This window comes from Rhinatrema bivittatum, chromosome 7, assembly GCF_901001135.1.
Source record: "Rhinatrema bivittatum chromosome 7, aRhiBiv1.1, whole genome shotgun sequence".
In the NCBI taxonomy this organism is placed as follows: Eukaryota; Metazoa; Chordata; class Amphibia; order Gymnophiona; family Rhinatrematidae; genus Rhinatrema; species Rhinatrema bivittatum.
The window spans coordinates 215,101,382-215,123,028 of record NC_042621.1 but is presented as its reverse complement, the minus strand read 5'-3'; the positions used below and the strand labels follow the sequence as shown (position 1 = coordinate 215,123,028).

The window sequence follows — 21,647 nt, the reverse complement described above, 5'->3', positions numbered from 1 at the left end:
TTCAGACCTTTTAAAAGTAACTTGTAACCTATCATTAAAATCATTCATTGGCCGCTTTCCATTCTTCAGATGCAATGTAACATCAATATATTAAAAGGGCTCTAGAAGTGATCCGTGAAACTGTAGACCAATGAGCTTGACTTCAGTGCTGAGCAAAATCGTGGGAACTATTTTATAAAGAATAAAATCATAGAACATATAGATAGACATGATTTGATGGAACATAGCCATCATGTATTTATATAAGGGAAGTCTTGCCTCACAAATCTGCTACTTTTTTTTTTTAAAGGTGAGAATAAACCTGTGGATAAAGGTGAACCGATAGATGGGGGGTGTATTTGCGTTTTCAGAAGGCATTTGACAAAGCCTCTCATGAGAGGCGTCTAAGAAAACTAAAACTTTATGGGACAGGAGGAGATGTCCTTTTGGGGATTGCAAACTGATTAAATGACAGGAAACAGAGAGAAGGTTTAAAAGGTCTGTTTTCACAGTGGAAAAAGATAAACAGTGGAGTGCCTCAGAGATCTGTACTTTGACCGGTGCTTTTTAATATATTTATAAAGGATCTGGAAAGGGTACGATGTATGAGGTGAACAAATTTGTAGATGACAAAATTATTTATTTTATTTATTTATTTATAGTTTTTTTATATACCGCCGCTCATCAGAGATATCACGTTGGTGTACAGTGAACAAGAACTTACGCCGGAGCATTATACATTTAACAAGAGTTAATATATAGGTATTTGAACAAAAAACAAGTTGAAGCAATTAAGAACAAAACAATCATTAGTTAAATCTCAAGCAGATTGTGATAAATTGCAGGAGGATTTTGCGAGACTGGAAGATTTAGCACTTTGAAGCGCTGAAAAAAGCGCAAAAAGCGGAATATAAATAAATAAATAAAACCATATGGCAGACAAAATATAATGTGGATAAGTGCAAAGGAAAAATAACCTATGCTATATTTACATGATGTTAGGTTCCATGTTAGGAGTTACCACTCAGGAAAAAGATCTGGGAATCATAGTTGATATTACATTGAAATCATTGGCTCCGTGTGCTATTAGGAAGGGAATGGCAAATAAAATGGAGGATATCATAATGCCTCTGTATTGCTTCATGGTTAGACCACATCTTGAATACTGTGTGCATTTCTGGTCGCCACATCTCAAAAAAGATATATTTCCTAGCATGTAGCCAAATGGACTCGGCCAAGATCTCCATGATTCTGGAATTTTTACAGGACAACCTGAAGAAAGGATTGTCCCTCAATTCCCTCAGGGCCGAAGTGAACGGAACCAGTCTGTCGGCACATCCGGACATGGCCCATTTCCTAAAAGTGGTTAAACCACTCCGACCACCCTTAAAGTAGCCGGTCCCCCTATGGAACCTCAATCTAGTATTGGACTTCCTAGCAGGACCTTCCTTCAGACCCCTGCGCAGTCTGTCCCTACGTCTATTAACACTATAGACGGTATTCTTGGTGGCAATATGCTCAGCCCGTCGCATCTCGGCACTATCCTGTCAGGAACCATTCCTTCGATTTACTCCAGGAACAGTACAGCTTCGCACTGTCCCCTCCATACCAAAGGTGATTTCGGAGTTTCACTTGAATCTGTCCATCTCCTTACCATCACTGGAGGGACACAAGGACACAGACTCCCGCCTTTTTTGCTATCTAAACTTTGGCAGACTCCTAGTGCGGGACCTGGAGCACTCGGAACCGGTCTGCAAAACAGATCGATGGTTTATTCTTCATGGCAAGAAAAAACAGGGCGAAGCAGCTTCGCGAGCCACTATAGCTCGCTGGATCAAGGAAGTAATCAAGGCAACTTACATAGAGGCAGGGAAGCCTTTACCCCTTCAGGTCAAGCTGATTCTACTAGGGCGCAGGCAGTATCTTGGACGGAGGCTAAGCTACTGTCGCCCGCCGACATCTGTCGAGCAGCAATGTGGTCTTCCCTACACACCTTCTCCAGGTTCTACCGCCTGGACGTCCAGGCTCGAGAGGACGCAGCCTTTACAAGGACGGTGTTAACTGGACCATGGGCAGCCTCCCGTCCCATTCGGGAGTATCTTTTGTACATCCCACTGGTCCTAGTGGAGGTGGTGGAGACAAGGACAGTATCTGAATTCAAGAAAGCATGGGACAAGCATAGGGGATCTCTGAGAGAGCAATAGGGATTATAGAGGATGGTCAGACAAGATGGACTGTGTGGTCTTTTTTTTTTTTTTCCCCCTGCCATCATGTTTCTATTGGATATTTTATGCAGCAGTAACCTGTTGGGCCTTCAAAAAAGAGTAAAGCCTCCTTTGGCTTTTCCTCCTTTTGAATGCACCACCCCCAGGCAGACTGGCTCTTGAAGGTACCAGCCTGGGAATGATCTCTGAGGTAGCAGGGCTTCTGCCCCCTGTGTCCAGGGAGCATGGCATCAGATGTGATGCCTTGGGGCAAGAGACAATGTCCCAGCAGCAAACTCCAAGCCCCTGATAGTCCAGAGACCGAGCGAGCTGGCTGACGACAGAGGGAGTGAGGCTTCTACCTCGTGCATCCAGGAAGCAAGGTGATTGTTGTGGAACCTTGGGGAGGAAGCCCCAGCAGCAAATCCCAAGCTTTTGATTTGTTCTGATCATCTGAGTTTCCATTTGTTTTTCCTTTCTCTCTGTGGATATATTGAGGATTGTAGAATTAAAAATCTGTTGTGTGCTGCTAACTTTGTTCCGCAGGTTACAGCCAATATCAAAGCTGAATTCAAAGCAGTTTTTTAGTATGGTTTAATGAGGAGGACAACTGGGCAGACTGAATGAGCCAAATAGTCTTTCTGTACTGTCATATATTATGAAAGGGTTTGTCAGGATAATAAATTCAGGGCTTAGCCAAACAAACCCTGAGTTTTAATTTCACGCCCCGCTGAATGGGTACATTTTTAGCCAAGTAAGTCCTGGCTAAAACCTGCCCGAATGAAAAGGCTGTGTGGAGGCATTCTGGGGGTGGGCTTTAAATGTAGCTAGGTAAAGATAATTGAGGTGGAAAAGAAGGTCTAAAGTTAGCTGGGTAGACTAATCCTGCTAACTTTGGCTGGGAAATTCAGTGGGAAACTTAACTGATAACTTGGCATATTCAGAAGGACTTTAAGTTAGCAAGGTAAGTTTACCCAGCTAACTTCGCACTGTTCAATATTACCCCGTAAGTTACTATATAATGTGCTAGATAGCATTTCTCCTGTATTATGCATAGAAAGATGTAATGTGTAGGACACGTGAAACCCATGTCAAGCTTCAGACATCAGCAGATTAAACTTTTGAATGAGGTGAGCAGTATTTCTAAAGCCTGAAGCTAACATGAGGTGAGCAGTTTTCCTCTCAGTCCCATTTAACTGGCACTTGCCAAAACTCAGTGAGGCAGTTTTGATGACAGGAAGCTCATTGCCATTGATGTATTCTCCCCCCGGGATCTGAAATCTCTCCCTCCTTTTCCAGTGTATAAAACCTAGCAAGAGCACTGAAGTCCTGGTCATTTACTGCCATCCCATATTTAACTTGGATGGCAGCTTCATGGTGAGAATCATAAATAATTTTAAACAAATTTGTATGTGGGAGGATCTAAACTTGTTTCCAGCACTGACCTCGGTCTACATGAGTTGAATGAAGTATAATGTTTGCAGGAAATCCATGCTAAGATTCTCATTTGATGTTCTACTGTAGGTGATTGTCATGGGCGCTACCAATCGTCCTCAGGACCTGGACTCTGCCATAATGAGAAGAATGCCCACCCGCTTCCACATCAATCAGCCTGTAAGTAAGCATGCGGGTTCCATTGTCAAGGCAGTTTGACCTATTCTACCAGCTTGTAACCCCCTGGCTCCCAGCAAGGACTCTGCCTGCACTGTAACATCAGCATATTAGCAGTGCCAGTGCCGTACTCTCCCTTGCAACTGAGACATAAAGAAACTCCATGACTGTTGTCGATATTGGGGGGGGGGGGGGGAGAGAGAGATATAGGGAGTAAAATAAAGTCTCATAATAGGTCAGGCTGAATTAATACCATACTGAATTGCGTATCCCTATTTTTGGGTCCTTTCCCCATATTGCAAGAGAATGCATGCATACTCCTGCTGCTGGACACTGTATAGATATGGGCAGTTTTATGACGCTAGCGCCTGCTGTTTTGGAAACAGCAATTATAACATTGGAATAAGAATATTCTTTTAAATGGCTGCCATAACGGACATTAATGACCAGAAAATAAAAATAGGTTAATTAATAGCCTGAAAGCTATCAAAAATCAACACACATACACCCACCCACATATCAAATGGTGACTTTTTCTCAAGTAGGAACACTTTTTCATCTTCATTTTGAGATCTGAACCAGTCCTGTTAACACCCACAGCAGCATAAGAATGGAGATAATTTCAAAAAAGCAATTTTATCTTGTTGCAGGATAACGGAGAGGAGGCTTATTCCTGTATAACTATACATATCCCAAAATTGTGATTGATATCCAGATATGAAAAGTTTCCCCAGCCCAGAGCTTTTGAGCTACAAAATCTTATCAATGAACCATTCTGACAGCACAATATAATGTGCACTGGACCAGTTCTTTCCATTGTGATACTGTACATATCTTTCTTCACAGGCTTTGAAGCAGAGAGAAGCAATTTTAAAACTGATCTTGAAGAATGAAAATGTAAGTAAAACATTGGGGAAGACCTCTAGGAGCCATTAGCTAGATGGTAAAATCTAGGGGAAGTAGAAGAGCACTGGACAAAAATAAAAAAGATATCATAAAGGCAAATCATCTTTTTATTAGAAAGTAAATAAAGGAAAGAGAGGATGCTAGTTTTATAAAGAAGAAGCTGAAAAGGTAAGGGAGAAAAGGTTAGACTTCTTAAACTACAAGAAATCACAGAGAGAGGAAGACAGGCGATAATATCTGCAAAAACACTGGGCAACAAATTTTCACAAAAGTCATGTTACGGAAATGAAATTAGTCAATTCTTATACATTTCCATGTGCTAAACATGAATGTGGACTGTGAAAAATGCAAAATTGGCTCTAGTTTTTTTGTAATATGCAATAATATAATTACATCTTGAATTGTATGCCAATAGTAAGAGACCTATGGTTAATACCGTTTGAAAAATGAAGTCATAGACTACATCTTAGATTTCTTTGCTTGTCTCTTGTACACCTGTTCGGGAGCATCTCTGTGGAGTGTCCAGCAGCAGTCAGCCAGCATGAATATTTCAAATGCTCACCCTTTCTGACTGGGCTTCATATAGTACACTGCTCATGTCAGCTTACTCAGCAGCAGCATGGCAGTAGAACTGCATTGCATCAGAAAATGATGTAATAAACTCTGAATGATGTGTGCATGATGGTATGATGTAATATTACATCATTCTAGGCTTATTTACAGTCCTACTGGATAAATTTACATGACTAAACATAGAACGTGAACTATATTAAATATCTTCAAAACAAGAGCCAATAAAAACTTTTCATGGTCATGTTCGTGTTCAGCACATCAAGATACTACAGAGTAGGACCTTTTTAGGTCAGTAACACTTTCATTGTTGCCCAGTGAAATTAATAGAAGCTGGGAAAGTAGTCATGAATGCAAAAATTCAAAAGAGAAAAAAATAGCAAATATGGTAAAATGGGAGGACGACTTTTTTTTTTTTAAGATATGTTAGTGATAGAAGAAAGTGCAAAAGTGGCATTGTGAGATTCAGATGAAGGAGAGTAATATGTAAAGGCTAAGGGAAAAGCAAAATTGCTTAAGAAATGTTTCTGTTCTGTGTTCACTGTGCAAGGGCCTGAAGCAGGACCACATAAAATGAACAAAAAATAAGTTTGGAAGTGAGATAAACTTTAATCAGTTTTCAGAACAGTGTGTTCGTGAGGAGCTAACTAAACTTGAATGTAGATAGGCAATGGGGCTGGATGGATACATCCAAGGGTACAAAGGTAGTTGTACTGGCTGACATTTTCAGTGCTTCTTTAGAGTCAGGAATAGTTCTGGAGGCGGGCAGATATGGTTCCTGTTCATTAAACTGGAAGTAAGGAGACTAGGAACTACAGACCAGTTATTATGACCTCTGTGATGACCAAATTAATGGAATTGCTGCTAAAACAGAGGATAGTAAAGTTTTTGAAATCCAGTGGATTGCAAGATCTGAGGCAGCATAGTTTTATCAGAGGTAAATCTTCTCAGACCAATCTGATCAATTTCTTTGATTGGGGTGACGAGGAGAGTTGGATCAAGGGAGAGTGCTAGATGTAGTGTACTTAGATTTCAGTAAGATTTTGACACAGTTCTGCATAGGAGACTTATAAATAAATTGAATGCCCTGGTATGGGACCTAGAATGACTGACTAGGTTAGAAACTGAAAGAATGGAAGGCAAGAAAGCATAGTGGTAGATAGTTTTCTCTAGGAGGCAGGGATGTTACTAGCAGTGTGCCTCAGGGATCAGTACTTGCACCAGTTCTTTTCAACAGTTTTGAGGATTGTTGGGAAAGGTTTGTCATTTTATCAATGATACCAAAATCTGTAACAGAGTAAATAGCCAGGAAGGTATGGCAAACAGGAGGAGGGATCCAACAAAGCTTGAGAAATGGTCTAGGGTCTGGAAGCTAAGATTTAATGCTAAAAAATACAAAGTAATGCTTTTAGGATGCAAAACCCAAGGGAGAGGAACAGGATTGGGGGTGAAATTCTTTTAAGCATGAAGGAAGAGTGGGATCTGGGGGTGATTGTATCTGATAATCTTAACAAGGTCAAATAGGTGGATAAAGCGATGGTAAGCCAAAAAGATGCTTGGCTGCATAGGGAGAGGAATGATCAGCAGAAAAAGGGAGGTGATATTGCCCTGTATAGGTCCCTGGTGAGACCTCACTTGGAATACTTTATACAGTTCTGGAGACCATACCTTCACAGGTGGATGGAATTTGTCCTGAGGGTGGCTACTAAACTGGTCTGAGGTCTTTGTTCTAAAACATATGGCGATAAGACTTAAAGATCTAAACATATATATACCCTAGAGCAGAGCTTTCCAAAGTGTGTGTCGCGACACTTTACTGTGTCGCCTGAGGTGTGCCGGTGTGTCGCGCAAGCCCGGTGCACGTGACACACCGGCAAGTGCAGGGGCCGGGAACCCATGGCTCCGAGCCAGATATGGCTCTTTTGAGGGCTGCATCTGGCTCGCAGACAAGTGTCGCCACACTTTCCCGCTGACCCAGCTGCTCCCCGGTCCTCCCCCCCCGGGGGGAGGGGAGAGAGAGTGAATGAGCGGCTCGCTCATTCACTCTCTCTCCCCCCCACCTCCACCCCGGGAACTCGCGGCAGCAGCAGCCTCCTCCCAACGCTAACCTCTTCATTTTCAGCGGAGGCGGAGTCCCATCGGCCGCGGTTGAAGCTCTTCATTTTCCTCCGAGCCGCGCTGCAGTCTTCTTTTCTTCGGGCCGATGCCGAGCGCACTAGCGTGGCCTCTTCTTGCCGCTCACTCACCCGATACTCTCCACTTCCTCTTCCGGGCCGCGGGGGGGGGGGGGGCGTGTGTGTGTGTGTGTGTGTGAGTGTGAGAGATTGCATGTATGTGAATGATTGAGAGCCTGTACATGTGAAAGAGAGTATGTCTGTGATTGAGAGCCTGCCTGTGAGAGAGAGAGAGCATGAATGTAAGTTTACCATTGGGAACCTGTATGTGTAAGTTTGTGATTGAAAACCTGTTTGTGTGAAAGAGTATGTGTGTATGATTGAAATCCTTTGTATGTGAGAGAAATCATGTGTATGTATGATTAAGAGCCTGTGTTTAAATGAGAGAGAGAGACCATGTGTGTCTGTGTGTGATTGAGAGCTGGTTTAGGTGATGGAGCAGGTGAGTATGTGATTGAGAGCCTGTGTTTAAATGAGAGAGAGAGAGCATGTGTGTCTGTGTGTGATTGAGAGCTGATTTAGGTGAGGGAGCATGTGAGTATGTGATTGAGAGCCTGTGTGTAAATGAGAGAAAGAGAGGACATGTTTGTAAGCATGTGAATGAGAGTCTGTGTGAGAGAAAAGGACAGCATGTATGTGTGTGATTGAAAGCCTGTGTGTGTGTAAGCGTGAAAAGATAGACAGCATGTGTGTAAATGTGTAATTAAGAGCCTATATAAGTGAGAGAGAAAAAACATGTGTATATGTGAGTACTGAGAGCATGTGTGTATAGGTGTGTCATTGAGAGCCAGTGTGAGAGAGAGCGCTGGTATGTGACTGAGAGAGGAGAAAGTTCCAAGCAAACCACCCCTCCTCCTGCTAATTCAGAACAATCTCAGGACACCTGGATATCAAATGTTCCCAGGTATGCAGAGCAAAAAAATGTTTGTATCCTTATTATTTTTCATTACTGGGTCTTTGTGTCTGCTATTTTGAAATATTTTGTTGGTATCTGGAAATGTTTTATATGAGTTTTTAATTATTGGATATTCCACTCATCAGCTGTTTCAAAATATGTTCTTTTTGTTAGTACAGTTTTACTGCTGATGATTTTATATTTCTTGATTTGTTTTATAAGGATGGGTGATGTTTCTTTTTTCCTTTGTTACACTGCATACAACCTCTGGTTTGCTAGTAGACTGAATTACTGTGTCCCGAAATTATGTTTGTCTAAAAAGTGTGTCACCAACATGAAAAGTTTGGAAAGCTCTGCCCTAGAGGAAAGGCAATATATGGGAGTTATGATAGAGACATTAAAATATCTGAAAGGTTTCCATGCACAGAAGATGAGCCTTTTTCAATGGAAATGAGGCTCTAGAATAAGGGTCATGGGTAGACTCAGGAGTAATCTTATTTCTTTACAGAGAGGGTGGTGGATACATGGAACAGCCTCCCAGTGGAAGTGGTAGAGATAAAAATGTCTGAATTCAAGAAAGCAAATCAAGAAAGCTAAATCAGAAGGATGAAAAAATATGGAAACATAGAAACATGTTGGTAGAAAAACAACTGGCCCATCTAGACTGCCCATCCACCCAATTAATTTAGCTTTATAATTCTCAACTCTTCCTTAGAGATCTTCTGTCTTTGCATCACTGAGGTCTTGACTTCTAAAATAAATGACTTAGGCTTGTTCGATTACACTAGATTTTAGACAGTGCTGGGGAGGAGCCGGCTGTCGTGGTACATGTGGGCACCAACGACATAAGAAAATGTGGGAGGTTCTGGAAGCCAAATTTAGGCTCTTAGGTAGAAAACTTAAATCCATAACCTCCAGGGTAGCATTCTCCGAAATGCTCCCTGTTCCACGTGCAGGTCATCAGAGGCAGGCAGAGCTCCGGAGTCTCAAGGCGAGGATGAGACGATGGTGCAAGGAAGAGGGATTCAGTTTCGTTAGGAACTGGGGAACCTTTTGGGGAAGGGGGAGTCTCTTCCGAAGGGATGGACTCCACCTTAACCAGGGTGAAACCAGACTGCTGGCATTAACCTTTAAAAAGAAGATAGAGCAGCTTTTAAACTAGAACAAAGGGGAAAGCCGACAGTCGCTCAGCAGCGCATGGTTCGGAGAGAGGTATCTTCAAAGGATATTAATGATGCATTAGAATTAGGGCATCCCGACAGTGAGGTTCCAATAATAAGAAAAGTAGTCCAAGTGCCTGTAACTAAAAACTCAGCTGAGCTAAAAAATTCTAACTTATCCCTATCAATTAAAAAGCAGAATGAAAATACAAACAAAAAACAAACTTTGAAATGTTTGTATGCTAATGCCAGAAGTCTAAGAAGTAAGATGGGAGAATTAGAATGTATAGCAGTGAACGATGACATAGACTTAATTGGCATCTCAGAGACATGGTGAAAGGAGGACAACCAATGGAACACTGCTATACCGGGGTACAAACTATATCACAATGACAGAGGGGAGCACCCGGGTGGCGGTGTGGTGCTTTATGTCCGGCATGGCATAGAGTCCAACAGGGTAAACATCCTGCACGAGATTAAATGCACAATTGAATCTTTATGGGTAGAAATCCCTTGTGTGTTGGGGAAGACTATAGTGATAGGAGTATACTACCGTCCACCTGGTCAAGATGGTGAGACGGACAGTGAAATGCTAAGAGAAATTAGGGAAGCTAACCAAATTGGTAGTGCGGTAATAATGGGAGACTTCAATTACCCCAATATTGACTGGGTAAATGTATCATTGGGACACGCTAGAGAGATAAAGTTCCTGGATGGAATAAATGATAGCTTTATGGAGCAATTGGTTCAGGAACAGACGAGAGAGGGAGCAATTTTAGATCTAATTCTCAGTGGAGAACAGGATTTGGTGAGAGAGGTAACGGTGGTGGAGCCGCTTGGCAATAGTGATCATAATATGATCAAATTTGATTTAATGACTGGAAGGGGTACAGTAAGAAAATCCATGGCTCTCGTGCTAAACTTTCAAAAGGGAAACTTTAATAAAATGAGAAAAAATAGTTAGAAAAAAACTGAAAGGAGCAGCTACAAAAGTAAAAAGTGTGCAAGAGGCGTGGTCATTGTTAAAAAAAAACACCATCCTAGAAGCACAATCCAGATGTGTTCCACACATTAAGAAAGGTGGAAAGAAGGCAAAACGATTACCGGCATGGTTAAAAGGGGAGGTGAAAGAAGCTATTTTAGCCAAAAGATCTTCATTCAAAAACTGGAAGAAGGATCCAACAGAAGAAAATAGGATAATGCATAAATGTTGGCAAGTTAAATGTAAGACATTGACAAGACAGGCTAAGAGAGAATTTGAAAATAAGTTGGCCGTAGAGGCAAAAACTCACAGTAAAAACTTTTTAAAATATATCCGAAGTAGAAAGCCTGTGAGGGAGTCAGTTGGTCCATTAGATGATTGAGGGGTTAAAGGGGTATTTAGAGAAGATAAGGCCATCGCGGAAAGATTAAATGATTTCTTTTCTTCGGTGTTTACTGAAGAGGATGTTGGGAAGGTTACCCGTGCTGGAGAAGGTTTTCATGGGTAATGATTCAGGTGGACTGAACCAAATCACGGTGAACCTAGAAGATAAGGTAGACCTGATTGACAAACTTAAGAGTAGTAAATCACCTGGACCGGATGGTATGCACCCCAGAGTTCTGAAGGAACTAAAAAATGAAATTTCAGACCTATTAGTAAAAATTTGTAACCTGTCATTAAAATCATTCATTGTACCTGAAGACTGGAGGATAGCAAATGTAACCCCAATATTTAAAAAGGGCTCCAGGGGCGATCCGGGAAACTACAGACCGGTTAGCCTGACTTCAGTGCCAGGAAAAATAGTGGAAAGTATTCTAAACATCAAAATCACAGAACATATAGAAAGACATGGTTTAATGGAACAAAAGTCAGCATGAATTTACCCAGGGTATGTCTTGCCTCACAAATCTGCTTCACTTTTTTGAAGGAGTTAATAAACATGTGGATAAAGGTGAACCTGTAGATGTAGTATACTTGGATTTTCAGAAGGCATTTGACAAAGGTCCTCATGAGAGGCTTCTATGAAAAATAAAAGTCATGGGATAGGTGGTGATGTCCTTTCGTGGATTACAAACTGGCTAAAAGACAGGAAACAGAGTAGGATTAAATGACAATTTTTTCAGTGGAAGGGAGTGGGCAGTGGAGTGCCTCAGGGATCCTTATTGGGACCCTTACTTTTCAATCTACCTTATAAATGGCCTGTGACCGACGGCCCGCAAATGCGCAGTAGAGACCAGCTCTACCGCGCATGTGCGGGCGAGCACGTCGCTCTGAGGCAGCTTCAGAAAGAAAAAAAAATGGCGGCGTCCAGTGGCAGCAGCGGGCGGCGGCGGCGGTACCGGCAGCGGGCGGCGACGGCGGTAGCGAGCGGCGGCGGTAGCGGGGGAGGGAGAAGAGAGAGAGAGGGAGGGACGGACTGAGTGGGAGGGAGGGACGGAGAGAGAGAGTGGGAGGGAGTGACTGAGAGAGAGGGAGGGACTGAGTGGGAGGGAGGGATTGAGTGAGGGGGAGGGACTGGGACTGAGTGAGAGGGAGGGGGGGGGACTGAGGGAGGGAGTGGGACAGGGAGAGAGAGGGAGGGAGTGGGACTGAGGGAGAGTGAGTGGGACTGAGTGAGTGAGAGGGAGGGGGGGAGGGAATGACTGAGTGGGAGGGAGGGATTGAGTGAGGGGGAGGGACTGAGGGAGGGAGTGGGACTGAGGGAGAGAGAGGGAGGGAGGGAGTGGGACTGAGGGAGAGGACGGAGGGAGTGGGGACTGAGTGAGTGAGAGGGAGGGAGAGAGGGGGGAGGGAGTGAGTGAGACTGAGTGGGAGGGAGGGACTGAGTGATAGGAGAGGGAGGGTGGGGAGGAGTGGGTGAGGGAGGGGGTGGTGAAGAGTGAGGGGAGAGAGAAAGAGGGGGAGGTGAGAGACAGAGGGATGTAGCCCGTTTTAACGGGCTTAACGGCTTGTATATTTATAAATGATCTGGAAAGAAATACGACAAATGAGGTAATCAGATTTGCAGATGATACAAAATTGTTCAGAGTAGTTAAATCACAAGCAGATTGTGATAAATTGCAGGAAGACCTTGTGAGGCTGGAAAATTGGGCATCAAAATGGCAGATGAAATTTAATGTGGACAAGTGCATGATGCATATAGGGAAAAATAACCCATGCAGAAGTTATACAATGTTAGGTTCAATATTAGGAGCTACCACCCAGGAAAAAGATCTAGGCATCATAGTGGATAATACATTGAAATCATCAGTTCAGTGTGCTGCAGCAGTCAAAAAACGAAACAGACTGTTAGGAATTATTAGGAAAGGAATGGAGAATAAAATGGAAAATGTCATCATGCCTCTGTATCGCTCCATGGTGAGACCACACCTTGAGTACTGTGTTCAGTTCAAGTCGCCGCATCTCAAAAAAGATATAGTTGCACTGGAGAAGGTACAGAGAAATGCGACCAAAATGATAAAGAGGATGGAACAGCTCCCCTATGAGGAAAGGCTAAAGAGGTTAGGGCTGTTCAGCTTGGAGAAGAGAAGGCTGAGGGGGGATATGATAGAAGACTTTAAAATCATGAAAAGTCTAGAACAGGTAGATGTAAATCGGTTATTTACACTTTCAGTAATAAATGATTAGGGGCATTCCATAAAGTTAGCAAGTTGCATATTTAAAACTAATCGAAGAAAATTCTTTTTCACTCAACGCACAATTAAGCTCTGGAATTTGTTGCCAGAGGATGTGGTTAGTGCAGTTAGTGTAGCTGGGTTTAAAACAGGTTTGGATAAATTCTTGGAGGAGAAGTCAATTAACTGCTATTAATCAAGTTGAGTTAGGGAATGGCCTCTGCTACTACTGACATCTTTAGCATGGGCTGATCTTAGTGTTTGGGTACTTGCCAATTTCTTGTAGCTTGATTTGGCTACTGTTGGAAACAGGATGCTGGGCTTGATGGACCCTTGGTCCGACCCAGTATGGCAGTTTCTTATGTTCTTATGTCTTTGTGTCCAATAGCTTAAATTAATATCTACTATATACAGCAATATATAGATATATCCCAGTACCCATAGGACAGGAACCCAGTCTGTTTGATTTGTAGTGATCATGCTGTTGCCAATGCTTGAGTAGTGGGAATAAAATAAGGCTTAATTCTTTTGCTTTAAAAATGCATTTCATGTTATGTAAAGCACTAAAACTTGCTGCTGCTTCTGCAGACAGTGCAGCTCAGCAGATAGGAGTAGGTTAATCCGCTCTAGCTATAGAAGTTACAAAATTATGCATTGTGTAGCTTCAGAGTTGTCCTTTTCAGCTGTGTTTCAGTTGTCTTAATTTTGCCATAACAAATGAATCCTGCAATAATGCACAGAACAGTTATCACTTCAGCAGACCTTAGTTACAAAGATTGTGCGAGTCGGGTACCAGCAAAGTCACTGTCGCCTCTGAAGTTCCATGTTCCCTGGAACATCGTATCTGCTTTCTGTGTATAGATACGGGGAGTTGAAAAAAATGACAGGAGTCCAGTGGCATCCTATAGACTTAATCAATTTATTGAAGCATGAGCTTTCCAGGACTCAGTCCACTTCATCAGATGCACGAAGTGATGTACAGCAGATGGATAAAATATATACACAACAAAGAGAAGGCATTGGATTAGACAGGACAGACAGTTCTCTTTAGAAACCTCTCACAAGTGTAGGATAGCCATATAAAATATAGAAGGTAATCTATGGAGGAGTATCCTAGTGGTTGCTCCTTGTGACCTTGGGCAAGTTACTTTACCCTCTGTTGTGAAAAGCTGAATTTTAAAAATATAAATAAAATAATCTATTTATAATGGAAAGATTGAACAGCTAAATGCCGCTATCCACTTACATACTCCCCAATGAAATCTGAGATCCGCGAATAAAGGCCTATTGAAAGTTCCTTTGGTTCGAACCTCACACTTAAGCGAGGTAAGAGAAATCTATATCAATTGCTGAACCAAAATTGTGGAATTCTCTCCCCACCGAATTAAGGCTGCAAAAAAATTTTTCAGTTTTTAAGAAAAATTTGAAGACTTGGCTTTTTAAACAAGCATACGAGAGTGATGCTTAAGTTAATGCTTTGTTACTTGTGTCAGTGGAATAATTATGATGGACCTGGAATGAGGAATGATTGAGGCTTCATTTCCTTTATTTTATCTTCTTGTTTTATGTGTCTCTTAGTTGCTTTTCATTATATAACCCAAGTAGTAGTATTATATTGTAATCACTTTATTATCTTTGTTGTTATTACTATGCATTTTATGACTTAATCTATTTGTTCTTACTTCTATCTTTTTATTCTGTAAACTGTAGTGATTGGCCACAGAATGACGGTATATAAATAAATAAATAATTTATAAGTGATATAAAACAGGTTCGAGGATTTACTGTGTATCATGGGAGAAACCACTCCACTGGGATGAGAAAGCACCTTGCCCTCTACTGACATTTCTTTCTGGAAATACGAGGCCCCCTAAAGTGTCTCTTTGTTTATTCTCTAGTATTTGAAGTGTAAAGATTTTCTTTAGACTTTGAAGCATCATCTTGTTTTCTCTTTCAGGTAGACAAACGTGTGGATCTGCAAGAAATCGCTAAAGAAACAGATGGATTTTCCGGAAGTGACTTGAAAGAGATGTGTCGGGATGCAGCACTGCTCTGTGTCCGGGAATACATTCGTTGTACCTCGGAGGACAGGTGTGTGTGTTTGTGTTTGTGTATATGCAGAATGATATCTCAGGTTACTAAAGGAATGTTGGTTTTAAATCTGATCTGTGACTAGAGACAGTTCTGCCCATGATATCCCAGCTTGCATTCCATCTTGCCTTGGCTTCAGTTTTTATCTGGATTTCTGAGACTGCTGAATTCAAATCAAAATCTGCAGATCCTCACCCAATATGCAATTTGGTTTGAACTTTGTAAGTAGTTGAATTTGACTTTTAAAGCAGCAGTGTCTCTTCAAGGTATCGCCAAAAATTCTAATTTTCTTTCAACTCCTAGAAAGTTTTCTATATCAGTTTCTTCTGAATTTTTATTTTTTATTTTTAGTATTAACATTCATTTTCGTGGGTGTCCCGTTAAGGGTTTGAATCTTAGAGTAGCTGTGCTGCTCACACTAGCAGAGTAAAGAAGTGCTGTCAGCCACATGGTGCTTCCTGCCGCTGTGTGCAGCAATCACGGAGACACCCCTGCAATTCAGCATTACAAACAGCCTTGGATGTGCCCCTGTAGTCAGCTGGAAGGCCTCTCTAAAGCCTTTGACAAACATAGGAGTGAAGAGATGTAAGGTAAAATGAGCAATAGCAAAGCCTGCAAAGAATGTAGAGTCTGCCTTTTTATACATGCTCTTCCAGACATGGCAGAATGTGCATAGCAGGGAAGAGTCTCATCATCCAACCCAGACTTGCTTCTCTTTCACTGTTGTCTCCTGAGTTCTGCCAAAATTCTTTTCTATAGATTTTGGTCTGTTAGCATTTAGGGTTTCTTTACAGGTCCTTGGTGATGCCTCACCTGGAGTACTGTGTTCAGTTCTGGAGCCCTTATCTCAAAAGGGATAGAGACAGGATGGAGGAGGTCCAGAGAAGGGTGACCAAAATGGTGTGGGGGTCAATATCAGAAAACCTATGAGGAGAGACTGAAGGATATGAGTATGAATACCCTGGAAGAGAGGAGGCACAGGGGTGATATGATACAGACCTTCAGATACCTAAAAGATTTTAATAATGTGCAAACATCAAACCTTTTCCGTTGGAAAGAAGTTAGTCGAACTAGGGGGTCACAAAATGAAATTCCAAGGAGGATGCCTCAGAACCAGCGTCAGCAAATATTTCTTCATGTAGAGAGTGGTGGATGCCTGGAATGCCCTTCCAGAGGAGGTGGTGAAACCAAAACAGTGAAGGAATTCAAAAGGGCATGGGATAAATACTGTGCATCCCTAAAGGCTAAAGGATGGAATTGAAGAAAAGAGTGCATAGGGTAACTTGATGGTGTGATGGTTATTACCTTTAACCAATAAGTCTTGATACTGTTGAAGCAGAGAGCAATAATGGAGTTGCATCAACAGCAGGGAGAGAAGGGGAATTGGATTCATTCAGCAACAAGGGCCAGACTTTTACGGACTGGGGAAACAAGTATGCGACGGTTACTACCTTAAATAAGACTGTTACTGTGATGCAACTCAAACACTGCTCTCTGCTTCAACAGCAAGGCAGAACAGGAAATTGGATTCAACAGGAATCAACGAGGGCTAGTGTGGAAAACTGTTAAGCACGGGAGTGAGGAGGTGTTAGCAGGGAACTGGATTCAAATAGTGACCAACTACGGCCCTGACGTTTTTGGTCTGGGAAACATATAGCATGGGGTAATTTACATGGCTTACCGGATGGACCATTTGGTCCTTTTCTGCCTTCGTTTCTATGTTAAGTTATATTCCATCTTTCGTGAGACTTCAAAGTTATATTGTAAACCGCCCAGAATAGATGTCTGGTAATTGGGCAGGGTAAAAATTACAGAAATAAATAAATAAAGCAGATACTTTCAAGTACTGTAGGTATTTCCCTCTTCCCAGAGGGCTTTCTGGGAGTTATTTACTAAAGGTTCTCTCCAATTTTCTGTCTATGGGAAAATGCTTAGTAAATAGGACCTAAATTTGTATTTGAGGCAGTGGAGGTTGAAGTGACTTGCTCAAGATCACAAGGAGTGGTAGTAGGATTTGAACTCTGGCTTCCTTAGTTCAAAGCCTGCTGCTCTAACTGCAATGTTGTTCCTCCACTCCAATTTCTTTTTTTTTTTTAGCTTTGTTCTGTGTTTTGAAAATGCTTGTTTCTGGCAAAGTTATCAAGAGTGTTAATGATTAGAAACAGGCTTCTTTATTCTTTATAGTATTTCAGTTTTCCACTCATTGCTCCCCCCCTTTGGGAGCTTTTATGATATGGATGCAGCTTTACTAATAAAATGTAGTGTGTTCAAACCCTCTTTGGAAGAAAGGATCTGTATAAGTCCACATTTTTTCTTTTTCTTTTTATGAATTTTTTGAACTCCTTGCTTCAACTAAAAAAAAATTGATTTTTCCTTTGTTACTCTGACGAGCCCTGAACTGAGTTGCACTAAGTTGTTCTCTGCCAGACTTTCATTATTTTAGTATCAGGAATTCCTGGAAAGCTAGAGGCTTGCATAATAGTGTAATATCCTGATAGCATAATGTTCTCTGTTATGGGTGTTGTGTCTTCAATATTTGATAGAAAATGAGCACATATCCTTTATGGCTTCCTTCCAGATCTTTGTAAATTTTGTAATTGTTAGCAGAATCACTGATAAATATGAGATCATAGAGCAGTGTTATTCCTAAAACCTAGATCTAGAATGCAAAACTAAAATATAGAGCACATATGATTAAAAAGAATTGAGGGGGGGGGGGGTCACATAAAATGATCGAGTGAGAACATGTTTCTTGCTGGCTCCGGGTGTCACCTCCCTTTTTTTTGTGGCAAAAAGGTAGTTTTTTGAAATTTAAGAGTTGGTTCATTTTCTGCCTTTTTACAGCGCACATGAGCAATGACACCTATATGTCAAAATCTCTCTCTGGCATGTTGCCAAGACCTACGAAAAATGATAGAGAAAAATCAAAACTGGGAGATTCTAAGATGGCCGCGGTGACAAACAGAGGCCTGTAAGGGCCTGTTGACGAAGCGATAGTGAGCACCTTAACATTAGCGGTTACAGCAGCGATCACTAATAGGCTGGATTCTGTTTCGGAATAAATTGCGGAGGTAAAGACCTCTCTATCCAAATTTGGTCCCAGGATGAAACTACTGGAAGGGCAAGTATCCTCTGAGGATGACGCTTTCGCTAACACGAGGCAAGTGGACAAATTATGAAAGACGGTGGAGGCTCAGGACAAAAAATTGAAGAGCTCAAAAACAGATTGCGCTGAAATAATCTGGGATTTGTGGGATTCCCTGAAGATGTGACAGAGAGCAATCTGGGGGATTCTTTGCTTACCTGGCTTCCTGAGGTGTTGAACTTGCCGGCTTTAGTGTCTGATCTGGTGATTGAGTGAGCTCTTTGACTGGAGATCAGAAGAGATGGAGACTCCTGACAATGAGTGGTTATTGCCCACTTTTTGAATTACGACCACAAGGAAGCTATCTGGAGGGCATCCTGCAAGACCTCATCTCTGCAATTCCACAGTTCCTCCATTGAAATCTTTCAGGATTTTTCAAGTAAAGTGCTCAAACGGAAGGAGTTTGTGCCTGTTTGTTTGCAGCTAGCCGCCAAACAGATGAAATTTGCTTTGTAGTACCCGGCGAAACTTCGGGTGTGGCATAATGGTACAGCACACCTTTTTGTTTGACCAACTGAAGCGTAGCAGATTGCGGCTTAAATTGTGGCAACCTGAATGTTTTATTTTTGTTGTTGTTGTTAATTTACTTGTTTTCCCTACCGTGGAGTAATGGAAGGCGAGCTGCATGTTGGCTTGCTGCTCTTGCTGTGGTTTTGTCTAGAGCGGTGGCATTTGGTTATCGGTGACTTTGGCTTACAATAACGACTTTTTTTTTGTTTGTTTGTGACCTCACCGTGAAGGCTTTGGAATCCTGTTTTGGGAACTCTTGCTCTAGTTTGCCAGAACTCTAATCTCTTCTCAAACATTATATTTGCAATCAAGGTCTACGAACCTTGCTTTCGTGCACAGAAGTCTCATTGGACAGACTTGGTGTACCATGGGACCTTAGGTGGTAGGTCCCATATGCTGATATGTGATTTACTATACCTTTTTGCTTTTCCTAATTTATTGTTTTTCATACCCAGTTCTTTTCCTTGTCTTCCTGTTCCATAGGGGAATTATCTGGCATGTGGGTGTTTCTTTTGGGAAGACCTTTCCTTTGTGAGTTGGGGAGTGACACCCGGGCACATCTAAGTATCCTTGACCCTTTGATCGTAGGGAGATAGTGATAGCTGTTTTTTCCTTTGGGGGATTTTATGGGGGGGTATGGTGGGAACTGGGGAGATGTTCGGGGAGGTTCACTTTTAGGGTCCATCCACAGAATTTTCTTTGGGCTATACTGGGTAACCTCACTGCACAGAATCTGGTAAGAACATGCCATTCTGGGTCAGACCAAGGGTCCATCAAGCCCAGCATCCTGTTTCCAACAGTGGCCAATCCAGGCCATAAGAACCTGGCAAATACCCAAAAACTAAGTTTATCCCATGTTACTGTTGCTAATAATAGCAGTGGCTATTTTCTAAGTCAACTTAATAGCAGTAATGGACTTCTCCTCCAAGAACTTATCCAATCCTTTTTTAAACCCAGCTACACTAACTGCACTAACCACATCCCCTGGCAACAAATTGCAGAGTTTAATTGTGCGTTGAGTGAAAATGAACTTTCTCCGATTTAGTTTTAAATGTGCCACATGCTAACTTCATGGAGTGCCCCCTAGTCCTTCTATTATCCGAAAGAGTAAATAACCGATTCACATCTACCTGTTCTAGACCTCTCATGATTTTAAACACCTCTATCATATCCCCCCTCAGCCGTCTCTTCTCCTAGCTGAACAGTCCTAACCTCTTTAGTCTTTCCTCATAGGGGAGCTGTTCCATCCCCTTTATCATTTTAGACACCCTTCTCTGTACCTTCTTTATCACAACTATATCTTTTTTGAGATGCAGCAACCAGAATTGTACACAGTATTTGAGGTGCGGTCTCACCATGGAGCGATACAGAGGCATGATGACATTTTCCATTTTTTTCACCATTCCCTTTCTAATAATTCCCAACATTCTGTTTGCTTTCTTGACTGCCGCAGCACACTGAACCGATGATTTCAGTGTGTTATCAACTATGATGCCCAGAGCTTTTTCTTGGATTGTAGCTCCTAATATGGAACCCAACATTGTGTAACTATAGCATGGGTTATTTTTCCCTATATGCATCACCTTGCACTTTTCCACATTAAATTTCCTCTGCCATTTAGATGCCCAATTTTCCAGTCTCAGAAGGTCTTCCTGCAATTCATCACAATCTGCTTGTGATTTAACTACTCTGAACAATTTTGTATCATCTGCAAATTTGATTATCTCACTCGTTGTATTTCTTTCCAGATCATTTATAAATATATTGAAAAGTACGGGTCCCAATACAGATCCCTGAGGCACTCCACTGCCCACTCCCTTCCACTGAGAAAATTGTCCATTTAATCCTACTCTGTTTCCTGTCTTTTAGCCAGTTAGCAATCCACAAAAGGACATTGCCACCTATTCCATGACTCTTCACATTTCCTAGAAGCCTCTCATGAGGAACTTTGTCAACCGCCTTCTGAAAATCCAAATACACCACATCTACTGGTTCACCTTTATCCACATGTTTATTAACTCCTTCAAAATAGTGAAGCAGATTTGTGAGGCAAGATTTGCCTTGGGTAAAGCCATGCTGACTTTGTTTCATTAAACCAAGTCTTTCTATATGTCCTGTGATTTTGATATCATCTGCAGATGGTACTAAATTATTCAGAGTAGTTAAATTATAAACTGATTGTGATAAATTGCAGGAGGACCTTGTGAGACTGGAAAATTGGGCATCCAAATGGCAGATGAAATTTAATGTGGATAAGTGCAAGGTCTTGCATATAGGGAAAAATAACCCATGCTGTAGTTATGTTCCATATTAGGAGGTACTGCCCAGGAAAGAGATCTAGGTGTCATAGTGGATAATACTTTGAATTTGTTGGCTCAGTGTGCTATGGCAATCAAAAAAAGCAAACAGAATGTTAGGAATTATTAGGAAGGGAATGGTGAATAAAATGGAGGATGTCTTGATGCCTCTGTATCGCTCCACGGTGAGACCGCACCTTGAGTACTGTGTACAATTCTGGTCGCCGCATTCTCAAGCAAGTTATAGTTGCAATGGAGAAGGTACAAAGAAGGGTGACCAAAATGATAAAGGGGATGGAACTGCTCCCTTATGAGGAAAGGCTAAAGAGGTTAGGGCAGTTCAGCATGGAGAAGAGACGGCTGAGGGGGGATATGATAGAGGTCTTTAAAATCATGAGAGGTCTAGAACGGGTAAATGTGAATTTATTTACTCTTTCGGACAATAGAAGGACTAGGGGGCACTCCATGAAGTTAGCATGGGGCACATTTAAAACTAATCGGAGAAAGT

The 21,647-nt window shown here is 41.8% G+C and overlaps 1 protein-coding gene across 5 annotated transcripts in view; it reads left to right on the top strand.

Annotated features, from left to right (window-relative positions):
- The window catches only part of ATAD1 (ATPase family AAA domain containing 1), a 143,438-nt gene that overhangs the window by 100,366 nt on the left and 21,425 nt on the right, over positions 1–21,647 (top strand). For all 5 annotated transcript variants that reach the window (XM_029609808.1, XM_029609810.1, XM_029609811.1 and 2 more), the window contains exons 7-9: positions 3,708–3,797; positions 4,641–4,691; positions 15,054–15,187. In XM_029609808.1, coding sequence (XP_029465668.1) covers positions 3,708–3,797; positions 4,641–4,691; positions 15,054–15,187 — 275 coding nt within the window. The remainder of the gene's footprint in view (positions 1–3,707; positions 3,798–4,640; positions 4,692–15,053; positions 15,188–21,647) is intronic.